Genomic DNA, 27,059 nt, shown 5'->3' with positions numbered 1-27,059 from the left:
AAATTGTCAGGAACTGTGTCCCACATAGTGTACATTACAGAGATTGCTAATTTTGTATTCATTGTTTCCAGCAAGTGTTTTCATGTCCAGGCATAGTCAGATGTTAAGGATTGAAGAGGTGCAATAATATAGATAAGTAGTTTGCCAAAAGAACAGTAGGACTTCCATAGATTTTTTAAAAATTTTCCTTCTGTTACCATACTACATTGTTCCAAATTTTAATATGTTTATGATGCAGAATAAATTTAATTTATGTACATTGCATTGTGGTATCTCTCTCCTTTTGCTTCCTGCTTTATTCATTCAGCACTGTATTTTTAGCACTGTGTTCTGTGGTATATATCCACATTTTACCTGTCTACCCTCCAAGGTGTTGTCTCTATGAGCTATATGAGAATTTCTTTGAGATAGATATACCCAGGATCAGAATTGCTGGATCCTAGGGAACATGTACCTTAATTTGACAGCATGGTTTGTATGGTTCCTTTGAATGGCTTCACTGTGCATTCCCACCATGGGCTTTTTATTTGGGTAAAATTTTGTAAGAGTTTCTCTACCATCAGTAATTAGTGGTAAGACGGGATTACCTCTAAGGTGAGAATAATTGTTAGAACTCCTGAATTATTGCTGTATCTCAGCTGGTGGCAATTCCAGATGAGATATAGAGCCATGTTTTTTTTATAAGAGCATGTACTTTTTGAGAGCTAAAGCTGTTGACAAGGTGGAAGGGTAGGAACTGATCTGAATCCTGTGTCTTCTAAGTCTACATTCTTATGGCCAGGTCTCATGAAATGGTATTGTTCATATTTTATAATTCTATCTCCTTATCTAACTTTTTAATCATATGAAACACATAAGTAATGCTTCTGTTTATCAAATACTATTAAATATGATTTATAAACATTAACTCATTTAATCCACATAGCCTATAAAATAGGTACTGTTATTGTTCCCATTTTATAAATGAGGAAACAGAGGAACAGGGAGATTGTTTTAATATCACCAGTTGAGGAATGGAGAACTAATGAAAAGTCCATGAAAAGTAAACCAGTTATGTAGTATATGTTATTTCATAGTCCATTACAAATATGAAGGTGCTCTTTAACTTTTCTGACTAACTTTTGCGTATGGATATCTGTAACTCATCATAATGCCAAATGGGAAAGGGAAACATGTTTAGCATTATGCTTCTAAGAATTCCAAAATAAAATTTATGGATAGTGATAACATTTATTAGTTGCCCCAGTTGTTATTCTAGCACACTGGATATGTTTATTTTCTAGATGGTAAAACTTAATTATTCAAATACCGTAAACTATTACCTTTTCACATTTTCTTTTAAATCCTGCTTTCCTAACTTCCTAAAGAGTAGGTATGAAAGCATGATTTAACATGATTAGGGTCATATTTTAATAACTATCATTGTACTTTGATGAGGATGTAGATGTGAAATGTGAAACAGAAGGCTTCTAATAATGACTAGACTTGGCGTTCTCGAAAAAGTCCCTAATATCCTTTTTCTTCTGGATTATTTGCCTAATTTTATAAAAGGTAAAGTATGGCATATACAGACACTGCTGTGTAATGTGGCTGCTTTTCTGTAAAATTGCTCATTGACTCACAAGTGATTCCTTGCCTAGAAAATCTTCTTCGATGTTGCTGTGGCAGTTTTAGTGATTTGAAGATCCTGATGAATCAAATACCTGTTAGCAGTAACCCATTCTCTTGCTATTTACTGTTTGTTGAGGAAACGGAGAGAAACAGTATCCTTTTCCACTGCAATAATTTGAACTGGATTACTGCACTATAAATTTGTTATCTTTGCAAACAAGATAGTAGGCTTATTTTTTCTTCAAACTTTCTTTAATATTTGGCTTGAAACCAAATGCCAAGCACAAGCAACATATAAAATTACATCTCCAAATGTATAGGACAGAAAGCCCCGTCCTTGCATGGTAGATTTACTCTCTTATAAATCTGTTGTAACACAAAATTACCTGCTTAGATTAGAACCTGTAACTTAAGAAAGTTTCTGGATAGGGACAAAGTATGCCTCAGAGCAAAGGATTCATTCAGCTCTGCTGGTTACCAATAGATGGTCATTTTCAACTCAGCCATTATTGTTATTTATGTTTGTTTTATACATGTATAATTTTGAGGCATCTTATAAATATTACAAATTCCATTTTGTCTCTGAAAGCAATGCTAATGATAGATTGATGAACACTAAAATAGAAGTAGTGGGGAGTTCCTGTTGTGGCGCAGTGGAAATGAATCCAACTAGTATCCATGAGGACACAGGTCCGATCCCTGGCCTCATTCAGTGGATTAAGGATCTGGCATTGCCGTGAGGTCAAGGACACGGCTTGGATCCCGTGTTGCTGTGGCTATGGTGTGGGCCGGCAGCTATAGCTCTATTTTGACCCCTAGCCTGAGAACTTCTATATGCTGAGGATGCGGCCCTAAAAAGAAAGGGTGTAAAAAATTGGAAGTGAGAAGATTACACGTTAGATATATGACTGGAAAATGATTATGAAGGACAGTCCCAAGATGTGTGAAAAAAAAGATGTGCCTGTGCAGTTGACAGTCAGCCAAGGGTGAAGAAGTATGAATGTTTGAAGTGGTTTTAGCAGAGGATTATCGTTCAGGTGGGATGCCTGTTTAGTCAAAGGTTAATTCAGGTTAAAGTTGGAGTCCAAGAACTGAAAGGCCGAGCATGACGAGTGAAAGTAGTGCTGTGGAAACTTATCAAAAACCACAGATGGCACCGTGGTTCCAGACCTTTTCTTATCTGCAGGTGAAACTCTGGTGTAGATTCCTTAGCTACCAGAGGTTCCCTCCCTTCTGTTGGTAGAGATTGTGGCAGGGAGGGGTTGCCTGCCTCAGTAAATGCTCATTGTAAACAAAATAGGGCACTTAATTTTTTTTAAATGCCAAAAATGTACCAGATAGGTGAGAATGCAGACCCCATAAGCCTGAATCTCACTCATGGTTTTGGACTTTTAAACTAATGGGTTTAAGTAGCCTTTTGGAATCCATCCTGTTTTTGAGTAGAGCTGTCTCCATGTATTTTATATTCTGAAAACCTACTGGTCATTAATTGAATGACACAAAAAAAGAGGGACCAGATATTTGCTAGGACCAAATAGTTCCTCAGGGTGAACTTTACGTTTGCTGGTGGAATGGCTGGGCTGAACGTAGTGCACCCCAGGGCAACTGGAGTAGTGGCCCATCAGTGCAGCTGGACTTGGTGTTGGTGTGTGGTCTTTGCACTTGTGAGGTCTGCTGCTTACTCTCAGGTTGGATTTGGAGGTTGACACCACTTACCACCCTTTTTTTTTTTTTTTCAGCTCTTAGCACTGAAGCCATCATATAGTCTTTTAGTGGCATAATGTCTGGTTTAAAAATTATTATGGCTTTTTTGGTAAGTTTTATCTTTGGTGTAACCAGGTACATTAAAATTAGTGACTCTTTGTCTTTGTTAAAAATCTGTAGGAACATGGTTCATTTATTTTATTTTTTAAATTATACACTTTATCTTGTCTGGATTAAGGTTGTCACTGCCTACAAGAACTGCTGCTGGAGTTGGTAATTGGCACTGTCCCCACTTCTGTGTGCACATCAGCAGCCAGCATGTATTTTAAATTAATTGTGAAAGTATTATTTGTACAATAAAATGTGAAAATATATTTCCAGTTTAAATGTTTGTTACATTATTATATTTACTGTAATTCTAGGCTCTGCACCTTTGCTGAAGTGAAGTGTCCCTGAATTGTTTTAGTCTTTTCTATAAGCCTCTTTTAGCCAGAATATCCTGTTTTAAGGAAGTAGCAAGATTTTTTTAAGGCACAAGGCCTATATTTAGGCCCTCACTGTTGACCATTTAGTTTCCATAGCTAGGCTAACCTATCTAAGTCATCAGTGTGTTGTATTCTGCCAGCAATATTTATATGAATGACATGTTTGTTCTTTTTAAGTCTCATTCTTATTAAAATAAGTCACTTGGCTGATTTACTTTATTTTCTCTGAAGTGTGCAAGAATAACAAAGGCTGCCTTCTTGTTAAATAATGCATGCTTGGTTGATTGTTTTATGAAGAAAAACAGTGAAGTTGTTCCTAAAAAGAGTGAATAATGATCCAGCATAGCAAGTCGATGGTACTCAAGAAAGTACTAAGAATATCTGTGTACGATCTAGGAAGGGAACTGAAAAAGTATTATTTGTGCTTGCCAGAGTTTAGTTTCTACTCCATTTAGGACTCTGATTCTGCAAGCTTTCTGTTTATTCATGCATTGGAGAAGTAGGAAAAAAAAAAGATTAATGGCACTAAACTAACATCACTCATCAGAGGGCAGGAAGTAAATGGCTTAGGTTGAGAGAAGAGGCTGTTAAGCAGTCAACAGTAGGGTTTACAGTGTGCTCAACTTTGTGTAAGGTACAACAGTCGTAATAATGATAAAATAGTACTATTTGGTAGTGATGGAAATAACTAATACTGGCATACTTATTGTATTCTAAGGTTATTGTTCTAAGACCTTTACATGTGTTAATTCTTGTAATTTCCCCAATGACCATCTAAGGTAGGTACTGTTATCCTCTTATAACTCCCTTAATCTCCATAGCAACCCCATAAATAGACCATGTTATTAAGCTGATTTTACACATGAAGAAATGAGGTTCAGCATTTTGTCCAGGGTCATACAACTAGTATGTAGTAGAGCTGAGTTTTGGAATCCATGTTTTTAACCACTGCGGTAGTCTCAATAATGGCCCTCAAGGATATCCAGATCCTAATCCCCTGGAAACTTTGCGTATTACCTGATATGGCAAAAGGGATTTTGCAGAAAGGACTAAATTAAGAATTTTGAGAGGGGGAGATGATCTTGAATTATCCAGTTGGGTCTTAAATGAAACCGTGGATGTCCTTGAGGGGGGCAGCAGGAGATTTGGCAGAAGATGGTAATGTGACAGTGGAAGCAGAGACAGATTTTGGAGGTGCTATGGTGCTGGGTTTGAAGATGGAAAGGGTTACCCTGAGCCAAGGGTTACCGGTCTAAAAGCTAGAAAAGACAGGGAAAGAGATTCTCCCCAGGGCCTCCAGAGGAAGCACAGCCCTTCCAGTTCTTGGGTTTTTGGTTTTGGCCCATTAAAACTTTTTCATCCCTCGAGGTCCAGAACTATAAGATAATAAATTGGTGTTGTTTTAAACCACTAAATTTGTGGTAATTTGTTGTAACAGCAATGAGAAAAACTAATACAGCAACTATGGTGTGGGTAAAGGTACTAGTTATAGTTAAGCTTTGAATACATATTCAACCAGGGTAGCCATTCTGAGCTCAGAGCTGACTCTTAAGCCAGAAACTTAAGAAATATTAGGCAGAAGACATCATTTTTTCTTCAGGCCCAAGAAAAAGGGGAAAGCTGGAAGGAATGAGCATTTCAGTGTCTACTGTATGTCAGGTACTGAGCCAGGAATTTCTGTTGTTCATTTAGTCCTCATACCTGACCCTCCCTGTAAAGAGTAGTTAATTATTACTCCCACCTTGACAATTACGAACTGTTGAGTAATGTGCTCAGAGTCAGAAAACCAGTAATAAAATGAAATTCAGGCTTTTCTAATGCCAAGGGGCATACATTGTTCTATAGTCAACATTGCTACTCTAAACTAATCCTCCTGAGGAGCTCAGATCTAGACCAGGGCGTATCCAAAGGGTTTACTTACTTCTAAAGAGTCACCAGGAAGAACTTATCATTTCCAGATCACCCCTGACCTGGAGCACAGTGTGCAGGCTGGGCAGATTCCTGGATTGCCCTGCAGGTCTAGAGTCTTCCTGCATAACTCTGGAGATGGACTTAGTTCTGTGTTTACTTAGCTTTCTCCATTCTTGTATGTAAGCGTTAAAACCATACCATTAACAATATCACCAAAACTAATTAAAAAGCAGTTCTCTAGATCACAGATCTAACATTCATAGTTGAAACATATTTATATGTACACACATACACCTTTTTGTATGTTCCTATGTGATATATGTAAATACAAAAACAAAAAAAAAAGGGACTCATAATATAAATATAAGATTAAACCAGCCAGTAGGAGTTCCCTTCATGGCTCAGCGGTAACAGACCCGACCAGGATCCATGATAATGCAGGTTTGATCCCTGACCTCACTCAGTTGGTTAAGGATCCAGCGTTGCTGTGAGCTGTGGTGTAGGTTTCAGATGTGGCTCAGATCCCAAGTTGCTGTGGCTGTAGGTGGGCAGCTGCAGCTCCAATTAGACCCCCAGCCTGGGAACTTCGGTATGCCATGGGTGCAGCCCTAAAAAGCAAAAAAAAAAAAGGTTAAACCAGCCAGTTATGTTACAAATGGCAGGCAGAAGGTCCCAAAGTTATCTTTAGATTTTCATAATTATCTTTGATTATGATATGATTAAGTACCACAATTTTGTTTAAGAACCAGTTTGGATAGATATGAGGAGCACTTTGCTTTTCTCTCTTTTCATCCTCCTCCTCCTCCCTCTCTTCTTTCTCTCCTCTCTTCATCTTTTCTTCCCTCTCCACTTCCTTCTTCACAAGCAAATTTGTAACTTATTACTTTTAAAAAATACATCTCACAAATTGAAAATAACTTTTAAGCATACTTGTAGGTATAGAAAGTAGAAGTCTGTTCTTTACTGAAATTCTTCTAGTATTAGTGATCTAATTACAAGTATATCTAAATAGGAGTTCCTGATGTGGCACAGTGGAAACAAATCCAACTAATAACCATGAGGTTGAGGGTTTGATCCCTGGCCTCACTCAGTGGGTTAAGGATCTGGTGTTGTCATGAGCTGTGGTGTAGGTTACAGACACAGCTTGGTCTGGCCTTGCTTCAGCTGTGGTCTAGGCCAGCAGCTGTAGCTCCAATTCGACCCCTAGCCTGGGAACCTCTATATACCACGAGTGCAGCCCTAAAACAAAACATAACAAAAAAACAAGTATATCTGAATACTTGTAGGGGGTTCCCTATTTCAGAAGTTGATCTGGGAAATCATTGACTTAGACATGGTTATTTGATGCCTGAATTGTTTTGTTTGGTTTTTTGTTTTGTTTGGTTTTTTGTTTTGTTTGGTTTTGTTTTGTCTTTTTGTCTTTTTAGGGCCGCACCTGTGGCATATGGAGGTTCCCAGGCTAGGGGTCTAATCGGAGCTGCAGCTGCCGGCCTACACCACAGCCAAGCCATGGCAATGCCAGATCCAAGCCACATCTGTGATCTACACCGCAGTTCAGGCAATGCTGCATCCTTAATCCACTGAGCGAGGCCAGGGATCAAACCCGAGTCTTCATGGATGCTCGTCGGGTTTGCTAACTGCTGAGCCACTACGGGATCTCCAATTCCTGAATTATTTTACTACTAAATCAAGGGTTGGAAAGCTTTTTCTTTAAAGGGTCAGATAGTAAATATTTTAGATTTTGCCTGACTGTAAGGTCTCTGTTACAATCACTAAGCTCTGCCATTGTAGCATGAAAGCAACGGTTGACAAATCAAACAAATGAGCATGGCTATGTTCTAGTAAAACTTCATTCTTTTTTTTTTTTTTGTCTTTTTGCCATTTCTAGGGCCGCTCCTGCAGCATATGGAGGTTCCTAGGCTAGGGGTTGAATTGGAGCTGTAGCCACCGGCCTACACCACAGCCACAGCAACACAGGATCCAAGCCGCGTCTGCAGCCAACACCACAGCTCACAGCAACGCCGGAGCCTTAACCCACTGAGCAAGGCCAGGGATCAAACCGCAACTTCATGGTTCCTAGTCAGGTTCATTAACCACTGAGCCACAACGGGAACTCCTAAAACTTCATGCTTAAACACTGAAATTTGAAAGACCTTGGTAAAAATTACCTGCGACACAAAAACTTACAAAACAGATGGGTTTTGACTGCCTACTCAAGAATCACTGTTGATTCTTTGTTGACAGAACCCTTAGTTGAGATTTTGTTCGGATTCCTCACGGTCGAGTACTTCAACGGAGTTTCTTCCTCCTCCCAATTTCAGGAGGTGGAGGTGGGCACATCTTTATTGGTCTGATCCCATTTTTGTTCCATTTCCCTTGCAGTGGTTAATTTGGGAGTGGTAATTTTGACAGTAAAATAGTACATGGGGAAGAATTTAATTGCATACAGTAGACTCATCTTGGATATGAAAATGAATTTTGGACAGCTGGAATTAAAATCGAAGTACCTGAACAAATACTTTTGAACTTTATTTCATGTTGCACTGGCTGGCGAGATTGCTATATTGACAAACATACTTCAAGAAAATTGTTGTATATGTAAAATAGAATTTTAAAAAATTATTAAAATTTCCTGAATTCAAATATTTAAAAAATGTGTTATGCCAATATAAAATTATGGACCTTTCTGGGAAGGACTGTTGTTTATTATGTTTTTTCCCTTATACATTTTTTTCATTTATGAAGTATAAAAACAGCAACCCTATGCTAATAACCATAGAAGTTTTTGAAACTTCACTGATCCATGAAAATCTGAAAGCCTGAATGTTGCAAATCTTGGCGTGTACTCACTAAACTCCATCTTACCATCTTGCTTCTTGATTACTTACAGCTTGGCTTTGGGCTGAATCTCTTGGTTGATCTGGTTTCTAGAAGGTTCCTGTTGATTTTATGGTCTCCGTATACCCCCCCATTTTAAACCAAATGTCTCTTTTGACTTCTATGTAATATTTAATTCCATTGCCCATTCTCTCTCTCAAATTCTGTTCCCTAATGTTTACTGAAAATGCTTCTCTGTGCTACCTTAGTGACCATTTTCAGTCTTCCTTAGTTCTTTTATTTTGGTCATTTCTATTTCTTGGGTGTGACTCTTAAAAGAACACTGAATGTTTACAATGCCTATAAATAGTAGGCAGGAGAAAGAAATAGCCATAAATAGAAGCTGCATGTTGCTAAGCAGACACTGTTTAGTAGAACAGTATTTTGATATAAAGCTAGGCTTATAATGAATATTGAACATTTTTCTTAATCATTAACAACTGAGTTTTTTTAAAAGTACACACATATATTTAATGCATTATATTTCACTATATGTACCATATTTAAACTATTTTTTATGGATATTTTTATTCCAGTTGTGTGTGTATGCTTTAAAAAAAGAAAGTACTGGAGTTCCCGTCGTGGCGCAGTGGTTAACGAATCCAACTAGGAACCGTGAGGTTGCGGATTCGGTCCCTGCCCTTCCTTGCTCAGTGGGTTAACGATCCGGCGTTGCCATGAGCTGTGGTGTAGGTTGCAGACGCGGCTCGGATTCCGTGTTGCTGTAGCTCTGGCGTAGGCGGGCAGCTACAGCTCTGATTAGACCCCTAGCCTGGGAACCTCCATATGCCGTGGGAGCGGCCCAAGAAATAGCAAAAAGACAAAAAAAAAAAAAGTACTGAATGGGCATCCTTATGCCTACATCTTGGCATATTCTTGAGTATATCCATTGTATAAATTCCTCATGGTACAGTTGTTCAGTTGTGGTATATATGCATTGAAAATGTTGATAGGCATTGCCAGATAGCGTGTGTGTGTGTGTGTGTGTGTGTGTCTTTTTGCCATTTCTTGGGCTGCTCCCGTGGCATATGGAGGTTCCCAGGCTAGGGGTCGAATCGGAGCTGTGGCCGCCTACCTATGCTAGAGCCAGAGCAACGCGGGATCCAAGCCTCCTCTACGACCTACACCACAGCTCACGGCAACGCCGGATCCTTAACCCACTGAACAAGGCCAGGGATTGAACCCGCAACCTCATGGTTCCTAGTTGGATTCCTTAACTGCTGAGCCACTATGGGAACTCCCAGATGGCCTTTCTGAAAGCTTGTATCAATTTGCACTTTTATCAACAGTATGAGTACCAGCTTTCTCCATACCCTCTCTAGCAATGCATGTAATAAAAGTTCATGTTTGCTGATCTAAAGAATGAAAAATACTTTCTTTACATTTTTATTTATTTTAATTATAAATGAAGTTGAGCATCTTTTTTATTGGTGATTTTCAACTGGGGACAGTTTTACCCCCTCTCCCCCAGAGGACCATTGGTAATGTCTGGAGACACTTGGGGGCTGTTACAACTGGGAGAGGATCAGGGAAGAGGATTCTACTGGCATGCTGCTAAACATCCTGCATTGCACACAACACTGTATTATCCAGCCCCAAATAGTGCTGGGGTTGGGAAACCCTGTTTTATATTATTTCATCCATCTTCCATTTTCCATCTTCCATTCATCTTCTTTGTCAGTTTATTATCTGTTATTCTTGAGTTATTGGTTGCTTTAGGGTGAACAGCTTTGATGAATTATAATTTACATTATATTGCACATATTTCAAATATACAATTTGATAAATTTTGACCTATGTATGTACTTGTGAAACCATCATCACAATCAGAATAATTCATCATCCCCCAAACTTTACTCTTGCTTCTTGGTAATTCCTCCCCAACCCCAGACAACCACTGGTCTGCTTTCTGTCACTATAGATGTATACATTTTCTAGAATTTTATATAAATGTAATCATAAACTATCCTTCTTTTATCTGATCTCTTTCATCCAGCATAATTATTTTGAGATTTATCTACATGGTGTGTGTATCATTAGGAAAACATTCTTAACGACAGACCTTTTGGACAATGGGGCTGCTGTTTTTAATGAGCATGCTGAATTCTAAAGTCACTTGATGTGTTCTTTGTTTTAGGTCATGACCATCCGAGGTGTGATAATCACATGAGAGCACTTGTTCCTCCAGATGTCATTTGACTCATCAGGAAAAAAAAATCTGTTTAAAAGAAAACATCCATGTGGTCAGAGCTTTTCTTTATTGAATGGCTTGATGGATTTCCTTTACTCTGATTCAAACCAAAGCTGTCCTTCTCAACCAAAGCAAGAAAGGATCTTGCATGAATCAGTCCCAGAATGCCATTTTTATATCACCGAAAGGTGAAGAAAGCCTCATGAATATCAATCACAGAGACTCAGAGAGCATTACTGGTGAGTCCAGTTTAATAAATGAAGTACTGTTGCTATAGGATAAAAGGCATATAAGACCTGCCATGATAAAACCCAGCTTCTCTTTCCATCCCAGTCTACTCAGAGACCAACTGAATTAATCTCTCCATCTCCAGGTCTCCTATCACATTTCCAAAATCTTAGGTGTGGTTCCTTATCTATGTCTGACTTCCTACACAGTGTGAGCCCTAGTCAGTCAGTAGGAAGTGCTTACTTATCTCCCTGTTGTCTTTCTATTCCTGTCTTCCTATCTCTGCTGCCCGAAGACAGAGTGCTTGTGTTTCTATACCCTGCAGGCACCTGGTAACAGTACCTGGCACCTAAGAGGCTCTCAGGACACACAGTGTATGCAAACACAGGTACAGCCTTATCTACAAGACTAAATTAAAAAAAACTGTACTCCCCAAGTTTTTTTGGTAAACTTTAATTCTAAAACTCATTGGTCTACAAAATCTGACTTGTGCAGCTATTTCTAGACTTATCTCACTTAGTTCAAATATTTGCTGAAAAATCTTTTAACGTATTTCAATATGGGATGCTGCTACAAAACCAGTTGAAGGTGTTGGATAACATACAGTAAATGCACAGTGCTACTCTAAAATGTCACAAAATTCTGAAGCTCATCTAAACCCAAAGTTTGTTTTTCTCATTTTTTATTCAACTTTATTGAGATATCTGCATTAAGATACAATAAAATGCACCCATTTTAAGTATACAGTTTGGTTTTGATAAACATATATACTCTCATGTAGCCACTAGTACAATCAAGTTATAGAACATTTTTATTACCCCTCAAAAGTTCCCTCATACCCAGATCACCCCACTCCTCAACTGCTGGCTCCAGTCATCTACCAGTGTACTTTCTTTTGCAATAGATAGTTTGCTTGTTCTAGAATTTCCTGTAGATTAATCTCTGTCTTTTGTGCCTGGCTTTTTATGCAGCAATGTGTTTTTGAGATTTATCTACATTGGAGTATACATGTCAGCAGTTCGCTCCTTTTTATTGCCAAGTTACAACTACTCAACTCAGCTGATGTAGCAGTAAAGCACCAATAAAAACAGTACATAAACAAATGTAATTGTTTCAATAAAACTTGATTTGCAATAGGCTAGAGTAGGCCTGTGAGCCATAGTTTGCTGACCTCTGCTTAACAGCATCAACACTTAGTAGTGTTGTCAGTGCTTTTTATTTTAGCCATTCTAGTAGGTGTATATTGGTATCTCCATGTGGTTTTAATTCATTTTTCCCTGATGACTAATGATATTGATTGTCTTTTCTTGTGCTTATTGGCTATTTCTAGATATTTTGAATTGTCTATTTAAATAATTTGCACATTTTTATATTTGTCTTATTATTAAATTGTAAATTTTCTTTATGTAGTCTATGTAAATCCTTCATTAAATAAATGAGATGCAAATATTTTCTCCCAGACTGTGGCTTGCCTTTTATTTATTTATTTATTTTTTTGAGGCTACAATCTTTTTATTTTTTTTATTTATTTGTTTATTTTATTTTCCCACTGTACAGCAAGGGGATCAAGTTATCCTTACATGTATACATTACATTTACGTTTTTTCCCCCACCCTTTGTTCTGTTGCAACATGAGTATCTAGACAAAGTTCTCAATGCTATTCAGCAGGATCTCCTTGTAAATCTATTCTAAGTTGTGTCTGATAACCCCAAGCTCCCTATCCCTCCCACTCCCTCTCTCTCCCATCAGGCATCCACAAGTCTTTTCTCCAAGTCCATAATTTTCTTTTCTGAGGAGATGTTCATTTGCATTGGATATTAGATTCCAGTTATAAGTGATATCATATGGTATTTGTCTTTGTCTTTCTGGCTCATTTCACCCAGTATGAGATTCTCTTGTTCCATCCATGTTGCTGCAAATGGCATTATGTCATTCTTTTTGATGGCTGAGTAGTATTCCATTGTGTATATATACCACATCTTCTGAATCCAGTCATCCATTGATGGACATTTGGGTTGTTTCCATGTCCTGGCTATTGTGAATAGTGCTGCAATGAACATGCAGGTGCATGTGTCTCTTTTAAGTAGACTGTTCTCCAAGGAAGATATACAGATGGCCAGTAAACACATGAAAAAATGCTCAATATCGGTGATCATAAGAGAAATGCAAATCAAAACTACCATGAGATACCACCTCACACCAGACAGAATGGCCCTCATTAATAAATCCACAAATAACAAGTGCTGGAGGGGCTGTGGAGAAAAGGGAACCCTCCTGCACTGTTGGTGGGAATGTCAACTGGTACAGCCACAATGGAGAACAGTTTGGAGATACCTTAGAAATCTATACATAGAACTTCCATATGACCCCGCAATCCCACTCTTGGGCATCTATTCGGACAAAACTCTACTTAAAAGAGACACATGCACCCGCATGTTCATATTTTGTGTCATTTCTAAGAAATCTTTGCATATTCCAAGATCACAAAGAGATTCTCCTTTGCTTTCTTTTACTTTTTTATTTTTATTTTTTTTTATTTTTGCTTTCTTTTAAAAGTCTTATAGTGTTTGCATTTACATTGAAGTCAGTAGTTCATTGTATAATTAATTTTAAATATGTAACGAAGTTAGGGTCCAGATTTTTTTTCCCAATTGAATATTTAGTTGTTCTTGCACCATTTGTTGAAAATATTATCTCTTATGCTATTTTCAGATATCTTATTTAAGAGATCTGCTAAAGATTGAGAGGAGCTTCTTTAGAGCCCTATTTAAGTGCCTCATCTCTGTGATTATGTACCTCATCCTAGTGGTTATGAAGCCACTGCTAGTCTAGGTAAATAGGATTATCTGATATTGTCAGCCTCTTCCTATTTGATTTGATTAATGTCAGCCTCTTCATTGTTAAGGTCAAATAGTTGAAATTTACTCTTTTAAGGTATGTTTTCTTAAAATCAACTTTATTGTTCTTTGCCAGAGTTAGAAAATATTTCTTTATGCTACCCACAAAGGAAATACCAGATCTCTTTAAAAGATAAGAGGGTTGGTATGATATCCTGTATTTTCTCTATTTTAAGCCCTAATATTTTAAGCATGTTAAACGGGATGACTTTTTTTTTTTTTTTTTTGTAAACTGCTAAATTTAGGAGGTGTTAAATGGTGGGCAGTATCTCAAATAAGAAGTCAGGAGTAAACACAAAGGCAAAGAAGCCCAAGAAGTATATGCAGGGGGAGTTAGAGGTATGCAGGTAAGAGGGTAGTAATGGCAAAGGTATCACATTTTTAAAATAAAAATGATTAAGTACTTACTCTAGCACCAGTGTTGAAACACTGTGCTAGAATGTTAACATTACTGTGTAACATTTAACCAGTAAATGTTAACTTTTTTAAAAAATATCTAGATGCTATGAGAATATGCTAAGGTATAATTTTTCCAGATAATGAAGTATCTTCCCACAGAGTTCAAATTCTGTTATTAAAGAACATGTAATTTTACTCCTTTTGAACTCACTATATTCTGCTGGTTGTTTTGTGTGGCTTTTTCTCCCCCAAGCATTGTAAGTTCTTTGAGATCAGAGCTCTTTGAAGCAGCAGTAAATAGATAAGGAGGAAATAAGAAAATTTTAAAACATCGTTATATTCCCTAAGCAGTATATTTTTAGATAGCATACAAGGAAATTCATGGTATGTTATTTTTACTAAAGGCTTTTTCAAAGAAACCTAGAGAAAGACCAACTCCAGTACCAGGATATAATAATAAAAATCACTGGAGACATGATCTTGGCTGTTGTTTCTTTAGTTGTCCTACTTTCACAAAGCCAATTTCACCAATTTTTCCCTGTAGCCTAGTAGATTGAAATATGTTGGATTCATTTACGTGGAATCTCCTCTTTAGATGTCTGTTCCAATGAAGATCTCCCTGAAGTTGAGCTGGTGAGCCTGCTAGAAGAACAGCTACCGCAGTATAAGCTAAGAGTGGACTCTCTCTTTCTGTATGAAAATCAAGACTGGACTCAGTCCCCACACCAGCAACAACATGCATCTGATGCCCTCTCTCCAGTCCTTGCCGAAGAGACTTTCCGTTACATGAGTGAGTATTTTAGAGTTTGTCCGTGGATCTAAAGATCATGAGTATCTTGCTGTTGGCTTTTAAAACATTTGACATCCCTAGCCCCAAAAAAAGTTTGTACCTACTTTTACTTGAACTGATTAAACAACATGAAGAGATGATTCCAATTGTGTTATGTCTAAATGCAGAAAGTTTATCATCCTTAATGACTCCGAGTGTCCAGGGTTTCAGGCATCCTCAGAGGTTTCTATTTCTCCTATCTTTAACTTGATACTTTCCACAGACTGAGTAGAAAAGGGAACTTTTTTAAAAAGCTGTAAAAGTATTAAAAATGTTAATATCTCTTTATATTTCTCAGCATTTATTGTCCTAATGGTTTAATATCTTGAGCCATTAGCTTTTTGACTCTTATCTACCCCTTTAAACGGACATAGTCACAGAAACTTGTCAAGTCATTAAGAAACAGTTCTTAGATTCATAAGTAGTTTTAATAATGCCAAGGAGAACTGCATGTACACTTTCTGGTAATTTTCATTATTCACTTAAGATTCAGAGAGAGTATTTCAGTGAGAAACTAAGCCAGATTTGTTCAGAAAATAAATGTTTTACACCCAGCTATTAAAAATGACAAAATTAAGTAGGACACAATTTTAAACTTTAAAGTATGGAGACCTTTTTTTGCTTTTGACCTTATTCCAAAAATCTGCTTTCAGACTGAGTGTACTTTTTTTATTCATTCATTGTAAAGATGCTGTATGTGTAGTAGCTGTTAGAATACACAGTAGGTCCCTAAATTCAATATCAATATATTTATAAAATTATTTTCATATGAATTAGATATGAGATTACATCAGGTCTTAGATATTTTCCCAGTGAAGGCTTCAATATGTTAAAGATTCTACCCGGAGAGTGATTGTTGTGAGCTCCTCATTTTCATTAACTTTTAGTGGTACTTTCGTGTAACAGGTACTTACCTCTCAGGAAAAGACGTATAAGCATTTGGAGTTCCCGTCGTGGCACAGTGGTTAACGAATCCAACTAGGAACCATGAGGTTGCGGGTTCGATCCCTGGCCTTGCTCGGTGGGTTAACAATCCGGCATTGCCGTGAGCTGTGGTGTAGGTTGCAGATGCAGCTCGGATCCTGCGTTGCTGTGGCTCTGGCGTAGGCTGGCGGCTACAGCTCCGATTAGGCCCCTAGCCTGGGAACTCCGTATGCCGAGAGAGCGGCCCAATAAATGACAAAAAGACAAAAAAAAAAAAAAAGACTTATAAGCATTGTTTAAACTTGAATTGGAAACTCAAATAAAACTGTCCTCAATAATTCCTTTAAGTAGCTGAATATTAAATTAAGGCTCTTACGATTTTCTTAACTTTCTAGTTTGAGAAATTGCTTGCTTGAGATTTTCTGGAAAATGCTTTTTAAAAGGAGCACTGTTTTCTCTTTCCATTTTCCATTGTTCAATGAGTTTTTAAGTTTGCGAGAAAGTTTCAAACTGAAATTTCATTGAGACAAATTTAACTTGTCACTATTTTCATAAAGTGGCAGAGAAAGTATCCTTTAGTTTGCTTGCCCTTTGCTCAATATGCCGGTGTAACTAGAAAGATGTCTTAGATCATGATTTAATGGAATTAATTTTAAGATGAATTTTACATAAAAAGACTGGAAAATAAAAGGTAAATTCTAAAATACTTGGTTTATAGGACTTTATATAAATCAAACCATAGTGTTCAAAGGAGTAATTTAAAATTTGAGATTAATAGGATATTACAAGATCCATACTTCCAGGTTCAAGAAAACTGTTCTATTCCTTTCATCCAGTAGTCCTATTTTCACTTCAACAATTTGAAAATTAAACTACATGGAATATATCTAAGATCATGAAGCAAGTAAGCTAGAATTATAGTTCTTCACTGATACTTTATCTCTGTACTGTACTTTTTAAAAAGTTCTTTAAAGTATAGTTGATTTACAATGTTGTGTCGATTTCTGCTATACAGAAAAGTGACCCAGTCATACATATGCATATATATACATTCTTTTTCTCATACTATCTTCCATCATGTTCTATTACAAGAGATTAGATACATTTCCCTGTGCTGTACAGTAGGACCTCATTGCTTAGCCATTCTAAACATAATAGTTTGCATCTACCAACCCCAAACTCCACGTCCATCCCATTCCCTCCCCTCCCCATTGATAACCACAAGTCTGTTCTCCATGTCTGTGAGTTATCACTGTACTATACTTATTTTCACTGTTATTTTAAAGGTATCAGTTCTGGAGTTCCCGTCGTGGCGCAGTGGTTAACGAATCCGACTAGGAACCATGAGGTTGCGGGTTCGGTCCCTGCCCTTGCTCAGTGGGTTAACGATCCGGCGTTGCCATGACCTGTGGTGTAGGTTGCAGACGTGGCTCGGATCCCGCATTGCTGTGGCTCTGGCGTAGGCCAGCAGCTACAGCTCCGATTCGACCCCTAGCCTGGGAACCTCCATATGCCGCAGAAGCAGCCCAAAGAAATAGCAAAAAAAAAACAAAAAAACAAAAAGGTATCAGTTCTTTGGGTTAACAGTTCACTCAAATGTCAATAAACTTCATTATGAATTTGCATTGTTTGAATGTAAAAGATAAATGGTTTACTTTGTTTAGCAAATTGATCAGGGTTTTAAAAAGCATGATGCAATCATTCTCTTACCCTTTTCCACAGTTTTCTGTCCCTTGGGATGTCAAGATTTGTGGTTTTGAATAATAATTACAGACCCCGGCAAGCCATCCTAGGGCTCAGCTCCCAGTGTTATTTCAGCCTCTTCTTATCTCTACTTCCATCACATGCCAATAGATACTCGGTCTCATTAAAATGAATTCTAACAGCTGATAAAAAGAAGTGTCACAGACAGAAGCACTTTTTCTCTTATGTAACACAAATTGAAAGAGCCATGAGAAGAAAATAAATTTGGGAGGAAACTTGGGCACAATTTTGGGATGGAAGCCTATCTCACATGAATGAAAGGGCTCTGGTTGTTCTCTGAGCCCCTAACCAAACAGAGATTGTTTACTCTTAAAATAGAATACTCGAGGAGTTCCCATCATGGCTCAGCAGTAACGAACCTGACTAGAATCCATGAGGAGTCGGGTTCAATCCCTGGCCTCACTCAGGGGGTTAAGGATCCGGCATTGCCTTGAACTATGGTGTAGGTTGCAGATGTGGCTTGGATCCTGCGTTGTTGTGGCTGTGCCGTAGGCTGGCAACTGCAGCTCCGATTTGACCCCTAGCCTGGGAACTTCCATGTGCCGCGGGTGCAGCCCTAAAAAAAGCCAAAAAAAAAAAATGTATATATAGAATTCTTAAAAGCACTGAATGTCCAAAAGAAATCATTCCCTCCTAGTCCCTTCCATACACAAAGTTTAAAATACTCAGGGAGTTCCTGTCTTGTCGCAGTAGTTAACAAATCCGACTAGGAACCATGAGGTTACGGGTTCCATCCCTGGCTCGCTCAGTGGGTTAAGGATCCAGCGTTGTCGTGAGCTGTGGTATAGGTCGCAGACCCGGCTTGGATCCCGCGCTGCTGTGGCTCTGGCGTGGGCCGGCGGCTACAGCTCCAATTAGACCCCTAGCCTGGGAACCTCCATATGCCTCGAGTGCGGCCCTGGAAAAGACAAAAAGACCAAAAAAAAAAAAAAAGTTTTTAAATAAATAAATAATAAAATAAAATACTCAAAGAATGTTTCATGTGCAGGATTTTCTTAATTTTATTAAGAGAAAGCCCACAGCTGTGGAGCAAGCAGTGCAATCAGAGTGCTCCATGACTGAAAATACCATTTGTTCATGCAAAGGCTAAAAATAAAAATGTGATCTACCTTTCAGGGTATTTTTTATTTGGGAATAAGGGATCTCCTGTACCACTTCCTAATACATAAGAAAAGGGAGGGGGATGCTTGGTTATATAAGTTGTATTTAAGGCATCAGCTTCACTTGCTACTTGTTAGAAATGCAGATCCTTGTGCCCCCACCCCGGATCTACTGATTCAGAAACTTTTTTCCTGTCTCTGTTTTAACAAGTCCTCCTGATGGTACTGATGCACAATCAGATTTGAGAACCAATCATCTAAAGCATTGTCACCAAAGCCATATGGCCATTTCACAGTGACATTAATTGGAGAATTTAAGGAATTATGGAGAATTTTTCAGAGAAATACAGTTGTAGAAATTATTACTTCTGATTGGTAGCTATACTTTTCCTCAAGCTCTGCCTTCAAAAATCATTAACCTATTCAGGCAGGAAAGGAAATACATCAGATAATGTTCAGGAAGCATTAACCATAAGTCAAGCTGTAGAAGTTAGCAGATTTATAATTCCCCTCAACCAGTTCCACAAAGGAATTAAGTCATATACCCTAAGACATCTATCGTAGAATGGATTACCTTATTACATATGTATCATGTACTAGTTAGGTATTATTCATGGGAGAACTGAGCAGATTGTCACTGAAATCATTATCTTAATTCTTCCCTGCAACCTAGTGAGAAAAGTTGTCCTAGATGGTATATATCGTCAGCCTTCTTTTTGTTCTCAGTTCTTTTGAAGGCAGTTTTTTATATTGCAGAAATGTTCTCTTTATCATAGCAGCAAGAACCGCTTCTTTGGGGTAAAAACCTCAAGACGTATCCATAGTTATCACTAGTTACCAGGAGCTATTGCAGCTTTTACTCTGCCATCTGGGCAGTGTTTGTGTTTCATTTTTGGTTTTCATTGTTTTGTTTTTGTTCTTTGTTGTGGGAGGATTGGAGAGTGATGAAAGATTAGGGATCTTTATTTTTTTTTCTTTTTTGGCCACCCCACAGTATATGAAGTTCCCAAGTCAGGGATCACATCCGAGCCGCAGTGATCCTTGACCCATTGTGCTGGGCCGGGGATCAAACCTGCGTAGCAGTGTTTTCAAGATGCCACTGATCCCATTGCACCACAGCAGGAACTCCAGGAGTCTTTAAAATTAGATAATTGTGGTAAAAACTCTAGAGGTTGAAAAAGATGTTTGAGAGAACTGTTCAAGCACCATCCTGTATGACAGGGGTATCAAAATGGATTAACATTGGCATTTTCCATCCTGAAAATGATTGGGGAATGATAAATGTGAAAATACGCAGTTATAAAGTAAGAATTAGTGAAATGCGTGTGTGTATTCCCTCCCTCCATATTTTGTCAGGAACATTAGATTCTCCAAATATTAAACAAAAAATGTTGAACATTAAGAAGCTTCAGAAACCAAAATTATTCCATAAAAAATGTTTATCCTCTCCCTGAAGTATAATTTTTTTGCAGTGGTAGAAAGTTCATATTTGGAAACAAACAAGGAGCACTGCTAATTTCTGTATACCATGTAACATATTTTTATTTTAACCTCTGTGAACTAAAGAGAAAATAGGATTTGATAGGATTAATTATAATAAAGTCAGAATGCTTGGTCTGCATACTCGGTTCCAGGGTTACAGTGACTATATCGCTTTGAGAGCATTTAATCACAATGCCTAAATGCCAAGAGAACACTTAAGAGTTTTGCCTGGAGTGCTTTTGGAATCATCCCAAGCAGCCTATCTTTATCAGAGGTATTGTGTTAAAGAAGAGAAGACAGAACTGATTAAGCTGCAAAAAGGAGTCCTTTGTGTTCCTATGTGCTTTGTGACTAACTGGCATCAACTGAGCAACTCTGTACAATTGAGGTGGCCCTGCCTTTGGGGCTTGGTATGACTCTTTGACATAAAACATAAGAATTGGAGAATTCTGGTTGTATTATCTAACTTCTTTGCCATAAAAAAATATTTAAGCATTTGAAAATTCATTTTTTTTTTCATTTTGAAACCTCTTAACAAGAGCTATTTTTTTTACAGAGAACATTTGTTCTTCATGGAAAATTAGAAAAAAACTGAAAAGAGAAAAACAGATCAATCATAATCTCTACCCAGAGATAATCTCTATTAACATTTCGATGTCTAGTCTTCCAACCTCTCTGGGTGTATAGATAGACAGACAGACAGACAGACAGACAGACAGACTTACCCTTTAAAAACAAAATTGAGGAGTTCCCGTTGTGGCGCAGTGGTTAACGAATCCGACTAGGAACCATGAGGTTGCGGGTTCGGTCCCTGCCCTTGCTCAGTGGGTTAACAATCCGGCGTTGCCGTGAGCTGTGGTGTAGGTTGCAGACGCGGCTCGGATCCAGCGTTGCTGTGGCTCTGGCGTAGGCCGGTGGCTACAGCTCCGATTCGACCCCTAGCCTGGGAACCTCCATATGCCGCGGGAGCGGCCCAAGAAATAGCAAAAAAAAAAACAAACCCAAAATTGAGGGAGTTCCCTCGTGGTCTAGTGGTTAGGATTCCAGTGCTTGTCACTGCTGTGGCCTGGCTTACAGACAGAATTGAGACCTCTATTTTATAACTTGTGCCCACAGATAAATACTAATATTTCATATTTCATCAGATGAAAGCCTTTTAATCTTGGTGGCACTGTGGCAGAAACAGCAACATGGTACAAAGAGCCCATCACAAGCAGACCCAAGTTTTTTCTTATGACCTTGTGAGATGAGAGTTGTTATCACCTTGTTATTATTTTGGCTTTGCCACTAATAGCTTCCCTCGCCCTCTTGGACATGTCACATAATTCCTTTCAGTCAAGAGTCCTCATATAATAAAATGAGGTCATTGAACTAGATAACTTCTTAAGGTTCAGATTTAAATTGTCAGGCTATGACAGATGGCAAGCATTTATAGGAAATATGTTTTAGTTTCTCCTCACTAAAACATATTTTATTCTAAACATTTCTTTTCTGTATTACTGTGTCCTTCATTTTCTGTTCCTCTTTCATCATGTATGACTTGTACGTCACAGCTTTTAATTATCCTAAATTTACTGGTTTCACTACAAATTAAATTTGTCACTTCATCTTCAGCTCTTGTCAGTCGTGTAATATAAGCCACGTCTTTTAAATTAGTTGTGTAAAAACAGTTTTTAACTGAGTCCCCAAGATTCCTGGTTCTTGTTTTGAGTGCTAACCCTAAATCAGTGGATTTCATCCCTAGCTTTACATCACACATCTAGGCATATTTTACTTACTACCTGTGCCTTGGAGCACCTCCAAATGAATTAAATTTGAATCTGGAATTGAGACCCACTGCTCTGTGTTACATTTGTTTTTGCAATCATTGGCTAGTTTTCTGTAGTTTAGAGCACGGATATATCAATTTGGGTTTTTGCCTTCATCTTATTATTAAGGCTTGAAGTAGAAGACACCACACACTGTTAGTATCTGCCTTAATTTTTAATCCTTTGTTCCTGCTATGCTATCAAGTTAAATTGTGAAGATTCCTTAGGCCCAAAAGCCTATTTCCCTTATCCCTGTGGTTAAATTATAGAGCTGGTTCTCTGCTTGTAAATACAAATTCTTTTGAAGTAAAAATATGTCTTTTTTTTTTTTTGTCTTTTTGCTGTTTCTTGGGCCGCTCCCGTGGCATATGGAGGTTCCCAAGCTAGGGGTCAAATCGGAGCTGTAGCCTCCGGCCTATGCCAGAGCCATAGCAACGTGGGATCTGAGCCACGTCCGCAACCTACACCACAGCTCACGGCAATGCCGGATTGTTAACCCACTGATCAAGGGCAGGAACCGAACCCGCAACCTCATGGTTCCTAGTCGGATTCGTTAACCACTGCGCCACGACAGGAACTCCAAAATATTTCTTTATAGATGTTTGGTTTGTTTTGTTTTCTTATTTTCAGTTTAAAACTTTTTTAGCTATCCCCTAATACTATCAATCTGCTCTTTGTTTTACTTTTAGAGTATTATTAATAATTAAGCTCTGGGTAATTTCCAATTTCATTTTAAGCAGTGATGCTAGGAAGAAAAATTAAAAGTTCACTTTAAAGTAAGACCTATCTAAACGATGTCTTTTGAGCAATCTCAAGTGTTAAGGTGGGACTAAGGAACTACAAATGACTTAAATCATAGTATCTGCTGCCAATTCCGTGCATTATCTACAGAGAATTTTAAATTGGGGCTGTTTCATACATGCCAGTTGGGTTTAAAGAGTATAGTTATATGATACTTAGCTGTTTACTGAATACTAAATTATCATAGTTGAACCTCCTGATGACCTTGTGAGATATTATAAATATGGAATCTGAATCTCGGAAGGGGTAAGTGACTTGTTCAAGCTCACTCAAATAGGTGAATTCAGCTTTTCTGCCTCAAACCTCTAATTTTTCAAACTTCATAACAAACTAATATAAAATCAATCTGAGTCAAACACAAGTCAATTTCATGTAATGAAAGTCAAAGGATTCCTCTATTATTATGCTTCATTAGCTTAAAAAGCTATTGCTTATTGTGGCTGTGGAATTATTAGAGTCATATTGGTCCTGTTCTTTGGAGCTAAATTATTCAAGTGCAGTTCCTGAATTATAGAGTGCCAGAAGTAATGGGTTTGGGTTGTACAGGTAATAGTATAGTGTATAGTTGTTATTGTTTTTTTATAGCAAAGGCCTACATTTGATGAGGATCATCATAAAGAAGAGGGGTTAGGGGAGTTCCTGTTGAGGCTCAGCAGGTTAAGAACCCCACATAGTGTCAGTGAGGACTTGGGTTCAATCACTGGCCTCACTCAGTGGGTTAAGTATCCAGCATTGCCGCAAGCTATGGATCACAGATGCGGCTTAGATTCAGCATTACTGTGGCTGTGGCGTAGGCTGGGAGCTACAGCTGCGATTCAGCCCCTGACCCCAGGAACTTCTGTGTGCTGCAGGTGCGGCTGTAAAAGAAAAAAATAAATAAAAATAAAGTCATTTTTAAAAAAAGAAAAGGGGTTTTTAATTCTACTAAAAAGGGGTTCATAACAGAACTCCAAAAAGTCCTACAAGGTCCTATTCTTTGTTTATTGATATCACTTTATAGGTGATCTTAGATCTTTAAGATAATCACTAAAGAATTCTAATTAAATTCCTTTATACATAACTCCTCATGAACTCCGCCCTCAATAACTTTAATTTAGATTAGGATATAAAACAATGCAGTTCATTCTCCAGACCCACATTCTGTAGTGTGAGCGAGGGTGGCAAAGTCCCAATCTTACGGGCAGAGATGGGAAAGGAGCAACTGCCTTGTGATCATTTGATACTGTCTCACTTCACTGTATGATGTACACTTTGTAGTAAGTGGTCTAGTTCCTGAGTGTCTAACCCATGAAATATTTCTTTCTCTTTTCTTTATTTCACCTATGTTTTTATTCTGAACGGCTTTTTGTAAAAGCCTGAGTTATTTGTTGTTTTTAATCTTTCAATTCTCTATAAATATTTTAAACTGTGTTACTTCTATATCCTATCAACAGTCGTTTTTCACCATCTTAGTTCTAGGCACAGACAGGGTGGAGCAGATGACCAAGACCTACAATGACATCGACATGGTTACACATCTCCTGGCAGAGGTAGGAATCTCTTTTTCTTTTCTCATACAAAAAACTAAAACTTAAAGATCATATAGAATCTATCAAATGTGTACACCAATGAACAATGATGATGTCTTTTTTTCTAGCATGCCAACTGGCATTCCAAAGTAGAATGGTTCCTGAAGTTTTTTGTTGTGAAATAGTAGAGGGCTTAATTTTTTGTAATTGTGTTATAATGGCGATGGCTGGCTTCTCTGTCCTAGGAAAGGAATCTTTAAAAAAAAATTTTTTTTTTTTTAATCCTTGCTGTCACTAACCCCGAAACAGCTGCCCATTCAAGAAGCAGCTTCATTGCACATCAACACCAATGGTTTGGACCATCTGTCCTTTTCTCCTTTCAGTTTAGGCTTTTACTTAAGCTCACTTTTGTCAATGACATTTTAGTAGTTTAGTATTTAGTATGTATAGTTTAGCTCTTCCAAGTGACGGTCTTAGAAATCTCTCCTTATGCTTCCATTTTAGTTAATATTACAGAAACTGTCTTTCTCTGAAATACCTTTCTCCCCATGCTTCCCCCACCCCCATTAGCTCTCCAGAATGATTTTGTGTATGTGACTTATGCCATACTAAAAATGAGGTAAGTCAGCCTTGAAAATTTGGAGATAACCCACCCACCTGTTTTCATGTTGCTGTGGAGCAAAAGGATTTAAGCTTAATTTTATTTACAGTTATTAATGTAAGCAGAACCCATACTCGTATACTATAAGGCATTTAGATGTATATTGACAGTTTCCATCCTACAGAATATAATCCTCACCACCACCATGTAGATGAGACCTCTGTGCTCTTGCTAAGTGTAACTATCTACCCAGAAAGAGTAACTCTTGCCTGGCTTGACTTTTCTGTAGGCTTTCTTGCATCATTACCACCAACTTCTTCAGCTTCCCTTTTCTCCCTATTCCAAGAATGCTGTAACCTCAAAACTTCTAGTCCATTATATCTCCTAGTTTATTTCATATTATGATTCTTACATCATTTTACAATAGGGCTCTCGATTATGCTTTCCTCTAAGCCTCTGGCTCTGAATGTGTGTAAGCTTTGCCCTAATTGGAACTGCTTTCAACATGCCTATTGTATCATTACTATGCCTCAACAAATATTTATTGACTTTTACTGTGCATCAGGCCCTGTCCTCATTTTTTAAAACTGTATTGATTTTCTAAGTCCTTAAAGTCATAAGTTTAAAGGTTGCATTGCTGGATCCTAATTAACAGGGCAATCAATAAATCTTACTTGATATCAAGAAAAGAAATGCTCTCTTGCATTTATAACTATGGCAGTCATTCATTTGACTAACACATATTAAACATTGTGTGTCAGGCCCTGTATCCATTTGTGCATCTGGGCATTAAAATGGTTCTTGTTGCTTTCTAGGACATTGCTTTTGAGTTTAGCAAAACTGACTGCAGAATTTCTAAACTACCATTTAATTTTGTTTGTACTCAAAGAAAAGACGTATTTGGTATTTTAACAGAGGGATCGTGATCTGGAGCTAGCTGCTCGGATTGGACAGGCTCTCTTAAAGCGGAACCATGTCTTGTCTGAGCAGAATGAAGCCCTGGAGGAGCAATTGGGACAAGCTTTTGATCAAGTAAGTCTTGGATCAGGTATTTGCAACATGAAACAATTAGGTTTTGAGCAGTGTAGAATTTATTTTCCTGGGTGTCCCTGAAGTGATGACAATAGGTAGATAAATAACACTAGCACATGTCGATTGTTGGTACCCGTTGAACTAACCAGTAGAGAAATGAGACATTTTTGTACAGAAGAGTACTTGTGTGGCTCTACCTTAGTCCATATAAAAGCCTATATTCAGTGCCTACAGTACTTGTGGCATCCTGCTTAGATTCTAACCCGTTAGTCTTACCCCTGTGTAAACTCTGTGTGTGATCTTATCTTAAATTTATTTTTAAAAAATATATCCCCAAATAATAAATACCCAAAGGAATTATCTTTATTCAAAATCCCAAACAAAAGGAAAAAAAGAAAAAGAAAAGCTATTTTTAAAAAATATATTTATTCCATAGCAATAAATATTTTTAGTGAGAACTAATTTAGTTATTAACTTGAATGGTTACATTTCAATTTTTTTACAATTTTATTATCTGGTTTCATGTATATTTTATAAATGCATCATATTTAATAACATTCAAGCCTTTGCATTGAAAGTACTTATTCCTACAACGAAAGTTGGGGTTAAAAACATAAGTTTTAACAATTTGAAGTAAGGCTCTATTCTGATACTTTCAAGTTTCTTCAGTTTTGTTTTATACTGTGAATATATCATTATCTTATGTGCAATTTTCCTCCTAAATGCCTATTACCTGGAATATCTAAATTGGCCTTTCTTTTCACCCAGTATAAGAAAAGCTATATTTGTTGAGTTAATACTCTAAAATTATAGCTTAGGCAGTATCTCAGTTTTGGTATTCTCTTTTTAGCCGCTATTACTTTAGTCAGTAAAATCTAGCAGCTTGACTTTATGATTTTGTTTTAT

General features: G+C 37.7%; 1 protein-coding gene across 4 annotated transcripts in view; it reads left to right on the top strand.

Moving 5' to 3' along the window:
- The window catches only part of TRAK2 (trafficking kinesin protein 2), a 64,499-nt gene that overhangs the window by 15,848 nt on the left and 21,592 nt on the right, over positions 1–27,059 (top strand). For all 4 annotated transcript variants that reach the window (XM_047773232.1, XM_047773234.1, XM_047773231.1 and 1 more), the window contains 4 exons: positions 10,726–11,018; positions 14,900–15,094; positions 24,465–24,541; positions 26,037–26,153. In XM_047773232.1, coding sequence (XP_047629188.1) covers positions 10,928–11,018; positions 14,900–15,094; positions 24,465–24,541; positions 26,037–26,153 — 480 coding nt within the window. In that variant the 5' untranslated portion in view covers positions 10,726–10,927. The remainder of the gene's footprint in view (positions 1–10,725; positions 11,019–14,899; positions 15,095–24,464; positions 24,542–26,036; positions 26,154–27,059) is intronic.

The sequence above is a fragment of the Phacochoerus africanus genome, chromosome 3 (assembly GCF_016906955.1).
Source record: "Phacochoerus africanus isolate WHEZ1 chromosome 3, ROS_Pafr_v1, whole genome shotgun sequence".
NCBI classification, from domain to species: Eukaryota; Metazoa; Chordata; class Mammalia; order Artiodactyla; family Suidae; genus Phacochoerus; species Phacochoerus africanus.
This window is presented reverse-complemented; position numbering and strand designations above follow the sequence as displayed.